We start from the raw sequence: 9,667 nt of genomic DNA on the forward strand, positions 1-9,667 counted from the left end.
AAAAAAAAACACACACAATAGAACTACGTTTTCAACAATTTCCAGCCTCACCCGGCGGCGGAAATAAGCCTTCAACTAAGTGTTGTAGATGATAAAATCGATTCAGTCACCACTGCAAATTATCACTATTAAGATAAATTCAGTTACGAAATCTTACAAGCTGAAATAGCAGTTATCATGAGAAAACTCGCACGCACATTGCAAGCGTACCCCATGTTCATCGGCGGTACAGCGTTCGGTGCGCGCTCCATTCACGAAATGTTCCGAGCGAAGTCGAGAGGATGTCGTTGAGGAAACGCCTTTTCGGTTTACGGACGCAATCCACTGCCTTCGGAGACAGGGGTCATGTGAAAAGCGATGGAGCTCAAAGACATTGCAGCCGCTCTCGCCTTGCTGGATTCCTTGCAAGCTACATATGTCCTCGGAGAGTATTCTATGCTTTCTGTGTTTATTCGTGCACCCTATGACCCAGCAATGGTGTCCCGATGACCGGGGGACTGTTGCCATCGAAGCCTATGGCTCTAATTAAGTTTGCGAGTTTAAAACAAAAAAGAAAGCGCGAACGAAGTTCGCGCACAGCAGACACCCAACACCGGCGAAGCCTCTCATCCGGGACTTTCACTCTTTCTACACAATCAGAAAGGCGGAAAGCGCCAGTAGCCCTTTTCCCTTTTCTCTCTTGCCCTCTTTCAGTAAAACGGTCTATAATGAACAAATAAAGAAAAAAAACAGCAACCGTGTTACAAAAACAAAACTTGGCTTGCATACAAAACGCTCTGAAGCTGCACAAAACGGTATTACCAAGAAAAGGGAAAGAAAAGCCCCAAACGCATCTTACATATCTTAACTGATATAAGCTTAACTCCACTTTTCTATCTGCCGAGTGCGGGTGGCATTCGAAGCAAGGCCCAAAATTCAAAATCAATACAATCACTGGAAACTCTACAAGCTCTTTTAAGAACGCTTTTAGTGCATGCGACTTAGGGTGTCGGCGTTAGAATTCAGCTTTCCTCGCTGGTAAGTTACGCGGAAGTTAAATTCCTGCAACGCTAAACTCCACCGCAGGAGCCGTCCGTTTTTGGGTGACATCTGCTGCAGCCATGTCAGAGGACAGTGGTCCGTTTCGAAGGTGAGCATGGCACCTGCCAGGTAACAGGACAACTTTTGCGCGGCCCAGACCAAACAAGCACACTCCTTTTCAGAGGCGCTATACGCCTCCTCCCTTGTGGTTAGCTTGCGGCTCGCGTAGAGGATTGGGTGGTCCTTGTTCTTGATTTTCTGGCATAAAACCACACCCAGTCCCCGGTCGCTCGCGTCGCACTGGACGAAAAATGGCTGAGCATAGTCAGGTGCTCTTAGCACCGGTCGCCGTGTGAGCGCGGTCTTTAGGTTTCGGAAAGCCTGCTCCATTTTCTCGTCCCAGATGACCTTGTTGGGCTCATGCTTTCTGAGAGCATCTGTGAGTGGGCTAGCTGTCTGAGAATAATTTGCGATATATCGCTGGTAGCATCCCGTCAGGCCTAAAAACGAGCGGATCTGCGTTTTTGTTTCGGGTCTCGGGAAACCGTCAACGGCCGCAACCTTGATCTCCGAGGGTCGTCGACGCCCTTGTCCAATGACGTGACCTAGGTAGGTCACCTCAGCACGCCCCAGCTGACATTTTTCGGCTTTTACCGTAAGGCCCGCTTCACGTAGCCTACCAAACACTTGACGTAAGTGCGAAACGTGTTCTTGCCATGTTTCCGAAAAAATCGCGATGTCGTCGAGATATGGCAGTGCGAACCCCTGCATCCCGCAAAGGACGCTGTCCATGAGTTTTTAAAAACAAAATGGGGCGTTCTTAAGCCCGAAACTGAGCATCAGTGGAGGGAACGTTCCGAGTGGTGAAACAAATGCCGCATAGCGGCCTGCCCGTTCCGTCAGGGTCACCTGCCAATACCCGCGAATCAGATCCAATGTGGAAATGTACCGGGCTGCACTTACACGCTCCACCCTCTCCTCTATGTTAGGGATGGGGTAGGTTTGGTCTCTGGTGATCGCGTTTAGTCTCCGATAATCGATGCACGGGCGAGGATTTTTGCCCGGCACTTCCACGAGTATGAGGGGAGAAGTGTAGTCACTTTCGGCGGCCTCTATAACTCCGAGCTCAAGCATGCGTCTGATCTCTTGGGCTAGTATGTCACGTTGTCTTGGAGAGACCCTGTATGCTTTCGATCGAACTGGGGTGCGTCTGTGAGCTCGATGTCATGGCACACCAGAACAGTACGACCAGGTCGATCGGAAAACACTTTACCGAATTCCTCGATCACATTGCGCAGGTCGCTCACCTGATCTTCAGTAAGAACTTCGGTTTTTAGTGCCTTGGCCACTACCGTGTCTACATCGTACAGTCCCCTTTTTGTACTCTTCGGCGTCTTCCCTGCTCAATCGCGCGACCACGTCCGCGGCCTCACACGGGAGGAGCGTCAGCAGTCTTTGTGGCCAAGTTTCTCACCCGAAGCCAATTTTCTCGCAGGTACGCTCAAAGTTCGCCAGAAAGAGCCCAATGTCCTCTTCTACTTTGAAAGGCTGCATAAGCTTCGACATGTTGAAACCCTCGACTTTCCCTTGACTTGAGCGCTCTGAGCTAGCCTGCCCGCTGTCGAGTTTCTTTTGCTCCACCTCAAGTTTTTGACGCTCAATCTCGATCTCCTTTTCTTTCAAGTCCTGTTCCCGCTTATTGAAATTGAGTTGCTGCTGTTGTTTGATTGCTCTTTTCTCGACCTCTTCCCAGCTCTCCAAAATCTCCTCATTTTCAAAAACCTAATGCACGAATCATATCAATGAGCTGCTGCTTTTTGGTCGTTTTTGCTACTTGAAGTCCCAATTCCTCTGAAAGCTGGAACAATTCCCGTTTCTTTAATTTTTCCCACTCCATGCCGGCCATGAATGCCACTCACGCTCGGGATATCTCTCTACTTAGAAGTATTATAAAAACACTCTTCTCTAGTAGCCCCTAAGTTCGCCAAAACGTCACTGACAAATTCCTAGCTAAGGAACGACACTTGGCGAACCCCCGAACGAAATGAACACTCACCGACCTCCAATGTCCGATGCTCGTGAGACCATCCCACCGCTGCCACCAGTTGTTTTGACCGAGCGGAGTCCGTGGTGGTGGAGGGGCGACTCGAGCCAGGCACTGGGCTGGAGCTCAGCGGGAACAACGATGAGCCGCGATCTCTCTCGAAATGAACACTGTTTATTTACATGATGTACAGTTGGTTCAAGACCAGAGAAGATATTTGCTTGTCAAAGTTCGCTCATTTTAAACACTTGGTTCTCCCTAGGTCCCTAGGTAGGGACCCCTACATCGGCGGATAGTCGGCCAATCACAGAAAGGTGTCTCGTTGAAACACCGCCCCACATTCCATTATTACGCACACTGAACCGCCGTAGACACTTCACCGTCGGTCTAGACGGCGCCGAGAGTCTCACCAAAACACCGGCTCGTTGGAATTCACGCAGCTGGTCAAAACACCGTCCGGGGCCGAGACGTGACGTGCCGACATTCGACTCTTCGTGTCTACGCGTTGAATGAAGGCGTCCTGATGATTTCATCGCCCCGGATCGTGCCCTGGTGTGAAACCGGAGACTTTGTTTTCCCTCTTCGGAGTCTATATCCAGACCTGTACACGGTAAAGTCTGGCTATATCACGGCGCCCGTCTGGTGCGTCCGCGGGGCAGGCGTGCTTCCGAAGCGATGCTTGCGCCAGGCTCGCTGAGTCAGATGACCTTGATCCCGCGGGAGGCGCTCGACGAAAACAAACGGCAAGATGTAGACATTGTGAACATGGTCCGGCGGCCATTCATAACAGCGCGCAGCTGGCCAAGCAGGCAGCGCGCGCGTGGCCTAACGGTTATCGTACCTGGCTCCCACGCGAAAAGCCAGAGTTCGATTCCTGGGAGCGGCGCATCGTTTTGTTTATTCCCGCAGACTAGTATTCTGGTAAAATCGAGAATCCTGTTGGCTTGTTCGAGGTCCGAATGTTCTACGCATCGAACTTTCTACGCCGATAATTCCAGAAGCCGACGCATGTACATAAGGGGCTCCTCGTATACGAACCACAGTCAGTTTCGCCCCAGCGTTCGATTTTGCTGTCACGCCGACTTCGACGCCCGCGACGCTCTACTTTCTTCTGTTCCCTTTTTATTTTTGGGGGCACAAGTTCGCCCCATTAAACGTTTAGTTTTCTTCAGTTTTTATCGCATCATCACTTGTCATTCGTGACAATATTGAGAAAGCATTATACCAAATTAAAAAAAAAGTTTTGTAAACTATTTTTGTTGGGTACGCGCGCGACAAAACAAATACGACTAGAATGTTGGTTGTTGTTTTTTTACGATAAGTTGTGATGGTGGTGCCCGATTAACCGAGTGTCAAACGACAAATCGCTTAGCTGTCCAACATAATTTAGAACAAAAGGCAGCCGAAAAGCATGCATTTTTCACGCTCACAAATAACGCGTTTACCAATGGACTGGACACGAACATACCATTAACAAGTGTTAATATTCGAACAATATATTGTTCGTACCACACGATGCAGCGTTATTTGGAAAAGAATTTATTCGAGCAAGCTTTCAAATAACACAGTCACAGCCGACGACAGTCACGTCGTGACGATCGGACGGAATCCAAGATGACTTCGTTTTGGGGAAAGATTTTTTTCACACCAGCACAGAGGCAAAGGAACGGGCGCGACTGACTCCAACCCGAACAACTATTCTTGGCTATGACCGAGAAGGACTATAAGCGGATTAGCTCTGGGAGAGGGGAGAACAGTCGTCATTCCTCGCAAAATCGCGTCGAAAGCCGTTCGACGTCCTTCCCCTCCTTCGTGTCCCGTGAATGCCGAGCAACAACGCTTGAATTGCAGGCACTTACCAGCCATATTTGATATTTCTCACAGTGGAAGATAACACAGAAGGGGTACGCAGCAGGCATCAGAAAAATTAAGTGGGAACTTCAAGAGGTGCCAGAAAACATGGAATGCAAAACAGCAAAACATAGGTAGAGAGTTGCGCTGAGCCATAGCCTCCTCTATAATGAAAAAGCCCGGCAGATCGTCACGTGACGCGGCCACCGAACATGAAAAGCTAGAGCGGCAGACAAGAGTCATGTAACGGGCACCCCGCTGCGGCGAGTCACCGAAACACACTTGTCCCGAGCAGTGGAATGTCCGCTCGTGCTTCTCGCGTTCCTCGGGCTACCGCTTCTTTTCTCGTCGGTTTTGAAAACCATGTTTCGGGTCCTCGCCTCTGCAAAAGCTGTGCGCTGAATACCAGACTCCCCGAGAAATGCTCTGTGCCAGCGACCCGATCCTGGCGCTCTAATTTTGCGACCGGGCACTCTATGGCTCCGTCATCGAACTACAAGGCTTCGTGAGTATAGAGGGGGCTATGGCTGAGCGGGTTTGCACAGTCCAAGAGCTTGGCAGAAAATTTCTAGCTGATAAGGGGCGCGAGAGTTGCACCAGCCGCATCAGCATCAGCAACATGACGGCGGCCCCGCTCTTGCTATATATATATAACCTAGCATTTTCAAGTGGCCAATTTCCGGATAACATGAAACTTACGAGTTTCAGTTTTGCATAAAGGTGGAGATAAAAAATTTAGTTACAAATTAGAGACCCATCTCGGTTCTTCTAATATTTTCCAAAAGGCTGGAAAAAATTATATCGTTTACACAATTTTTTTTACCCAGAAATCAGTGCTAACTGACTCCCAGTTCGGATTTCGCAAGGGAAAATCCGCGGGAAAAGGTTTGATATCGCAGAAGGAAATAATATTACATAATATAAAATGCAAACGGCTGACTCTGGGAATATCTATCGATCTTAGTAAAGCGTTTGATTCTCTTAACCATTCAACGCTCCTTGATAAGCTTTAGTGTTATGGCATACGAGGCACGCCTTTCATACTTATTCATTCGTATTTAGAACATCGTAAGCAATGCGTCTCAGTGAATGATCATGTTTCCTCTTTGCAAATCTTGAAGTTTTGTGTGCCCAAAGGCAGCATACTCGGCCCTTTGCTGTTCTATGCGTATATAAGTGATCTAGTAAATATCTGCAACCAAGCACGTTTTTTTTACTGTATGCAGATGACACCAGTATATTTCTATCTGCAGCGAATATGGACGAACTTATACCTTGGGAAACTTAGTTCTGGAAAAGTTTATTTCGTAGTGAACAATAAATAGTCTTAAAATAAACACTGTAAAGTCTGAAGCAATTTGGTTGAGACCTGTAAATAAGCACATCATTAGTAATTATGCTCTAGAGATTGACACCGACTAGGTTGAAATACTTAACCAGCACAAAACGCTAGGTGTCATTTTTTCAGAACACATGCAATGGGATAATCACATCGAATTCTTAGTTAAGAAACGGCCAAAAGTTGTTGGAATCGTATGTCACTGTCGCTCCTTGTTGCCTGTAAATATTAAAATGCAAATTTATGATGCTCTGTTTAGCTCACATATTAGCTATTGTCATTTGGTTTGGGGCACAAAAATAAATCTAATATTAACAAACTTACGATCCAACAAACGAAAATGCCGCGTTTTATTGCAAACGCGCCTCATACGGAACCTCATACGGAACCATTATTTCTTAAATTTAATGTTATGAGGATTGCCAGTGTGTACGAATACCGTTTGTTACGTTCTTATTTATTTTCGACCGATGAGTTTATTTAGTTTTTGTCTAATGTATCTCACCTGAGAAAACGTGAATCTTCTATGCTTTTCAGACGCAGAAAGCTCTGGAATGTGCCTCATTTTCGTACAAATTATGCACTGCTATCTATTGCGCATAACCTGCTTACATTACTTAACAAGTTCATAATAGACCACAGTAATATACATTGTTTAAAAAAATGATGTACGCGTTTGTTTTATTTAGACAAAGTGTAGCGTATATTAGTTCTTTTTTATACCATGCATGGGTAAGTAGAGGAGTACCAGACCCGGACAAGCTACTTTATGAAAGCGTTTTGTCTGGTGCCCTTAGCACAATATTTCTGGAAATAAGCATTACTTACTTAAATACTTACTATAAGTTGTTCGGTTGATAAGACTTGTTGAATTTCATGTTGTGAGCGAGGAATACCCATGCAGTTCGGCTATCTTGTGGTGTGTTAAAAAATCTTCGGCAGTTATTAAGACCTTTGTTGATTGACACGGCTTAAAATATGGTGCCGTAAAAAAATCCGCATAAAATGAAACAAACGTTCCAGTTGCATTTGTTCCTTCTCGCACGGACTCACCCAAATTAGTTGTAATTTCTTTGTGTTTGTTCCCAAAAACAGTGCAATGCTTTCTTAAAAACATCGAGGCATTCTCTTCGCCATAGAACACAAAATAAAAAATAAAAAGAGGCACTATAGCCGCCAGCAGCGTCCGGAATTTGCGCCTACGCACGCTACCACAGCCCACTGACGAGAAAACCCACGGCCCAGCGCAGTCAGGCAACACTGGCGTACACTCTCAAAACCAGAGTCACGCGCTGTGAATCGCTTCGTTCGAGACTCCCTCTGGAGAGGTATATAAGCCGGCGACGCCACGCTGTTCCGTTCGGGTCCCGCAATTTCTTAGAGGCGCCCGAACGTTGAGACCCCCATTTTAAAAGCCTCCTAAAATAGCTCGTTCGCCTTTTCAATTGCGGTCGCTGCCTACAACAGAGTGGCGCCTGCACTGCGTCTGGACTCATTTCCAAGTTTCAACCATGTAACGCTAAAGCCGCGAACACACCTGGCGAAGTCGCATGCCATAACATAACCGCTCCGCTCTTCCAAGTACCTACACACGCTAAAGGAAGAAAAAAAAAACAAAAAAAAAATCGAAAGCGGCGTTAAAGCGAGAAGAGCGTGATGCCGGTAGGAGCAACTTGAGGAAAACATTGCGCAATTCTACCACACGCTTTCGCGTCGCCCCCTCAAGGCCGCCGCGGACGCTTGCACCGAACAAACATCCACCCGCGACCGCTGTCACCGTTACAACCGCCTCGTTTCCCGTGGCATCTCTCACTGGCACCGGTATAATAAAATTTTCCAAGGTCAAAAGCACCTTCCCACGAAAACAACAAAAACAGCCCCCCCCCTCCCCCCCCCTCCCAACCTCTCCCCCCCCCCCCCCCCCCCCCAAATAGAGTCTGTATAGAATTCCAAGGTCAAACGCATCCTGCCACGAAAAAACACCGAGCCCCCAAAATTATGGCAAACAGGACGCGGGTACTCACAACACTGAGGATGGCCAACACTTTAGTGCCAGTTCGGACCGTCATGCAGCCGCAGCAGCAATGCGTGAGGTACGCCATGATTCTCTCCTAATCCAAACTCGTTGTCGTACACGAAAACAAGATCATTTTGAACGATCGCTGCTTCAACGGCGGAAAACACACGGACAGCCGCCTCCAGCGACAAATCGACACATCGACGTGCGACAAATCGACAAATGCGAACGCAATGAGAAAAGATGACAAAAAAAAATGAACAACAGAAACGCGAAGGCGCTACAGTGGCGCCAGTCGCGTCGGCGGTGGACGGCACATCCTTTCCCTTCCTTTCCCCCGCCGACAGCGCCATGCCCCACCATCCGCGGCGCTGGCTACCAGGGAGTCATCGCACGTCACCGTAATTTGTTTCGCTGTTTTAGAGACGTCACAGATCAAGGCCACTTCCGGTAATCGCACATAGACTGCGCTCCTCAAACCGGATGGCGACAACGACAGGACGTTTATAACCAAGAAAAAACATAAACGAGGTAGAAAGAATCGTAATAAAATTAATTGAGTACTCTATGTTATTAGTTTTCGAAAACATAATTATAAAGGTCCAAAGTACGTAACAGGACTAAAAGGCGTTTTCCTTTTTAGCTACCTCTATGTTCTCTTTCTTTGCCTTTGAAGATAAAGGCGCGTTCACACTCTTGCAACCGAGTACGACCGAGAAAGACTTCTTGGGACCGGATGCACTGAGCGGAGCTGGTCCTAAGAGATCGCAAAAGGCTTAAAAACCGGTTTGGTCTCTCTCGGTCGCACTCGGTTGCAAGAGTGTGAACGGGCCTTTACACACGCCGGGCCTTTTGTCCTCAACCCTCCTGATGTGATATGGAACCTCGTTCCTAAGAGCTGTGATTTTGGTGGTGTCATTCGGTCCCAAGTAATACAGAGTCTAGAGAATTCCTTTTTGCCTGCATGTTTGGGTGACCATGTAAGGCCCAGAAAATGCGGCCTTGGACCCTTGCAATCCTTTTCGGACTAAAATCATGTCGCTTGGTCGGAGTTCTGGTACTGTGCTTTGGTGTCGCTTGCCGTAATTATTTTTATTGCTGACCGATATTTTTCTTGTTGCCGAGGGAGTTGTTTCTGTTCCTGCAATTTGATTTTGTTGGTTAAGCCCAGAAGGTGATCTGCAGGTAGCCACGGGCTCTCTCCGCACGCGGCGAAGTGTAGGCTACATCCCGGTCCAGCTGTGTGGGAATTGTTGTGTTGCGCAACGGCTGCTTCAAGCGTGCACTTCGATCCATCCGTGAAGTTAGGATACATTGCCATGAATTATTTGGTGTCTCGTATCACACGCTCAGCTATCGAATTTGCTTCTGGGTGATACGGAGCAGTTACTTGGAA

General features: G+C 47.6%; 1 protein-coding gene across 1 annotated transcript in view; it reads right to left on the reverse strand.

The window, feature by feature from the left end:
* The window catches only part of LOC115309655, a 35,010-nt gene extending 26,654 nt beyond the window's left edge, over positions 1 to 8,356 (reverse strand). Inside the window, exon 1 of the mRNA XM_042289851.1 lies at positions 8,279 to 8,356. Coding sequence (XP_042145785.1) covers positions 8,279 to 8,356 — 78 coding nt within the window. The remainder of the gene's footprint in view (positions 1 to 8,278) is intronic.
* Between the last annotated feature and the right edge of the window lie 1,311 nt (positions 8,357 to 9,667).

The sequence above is a fragment of the Ixodes scapularis genome, unplaced genomic scaffold (assembly GCF_016920785.2).
Source record: "Ixodes scapularis isolate PalLabHiFi unplaced genomic scaffold, ASM1692078v2 PGA_scaffold13__105_contigs__length_92229423, whole genome shotgun sequence".
In the NCBI taxonomy this organism is placed as follows: Eukaryota; Metazoa; Arthropoda; class Arachnida; order Ixodida; family Ixodidae; genus Ixodes; species Ixodes scapularis.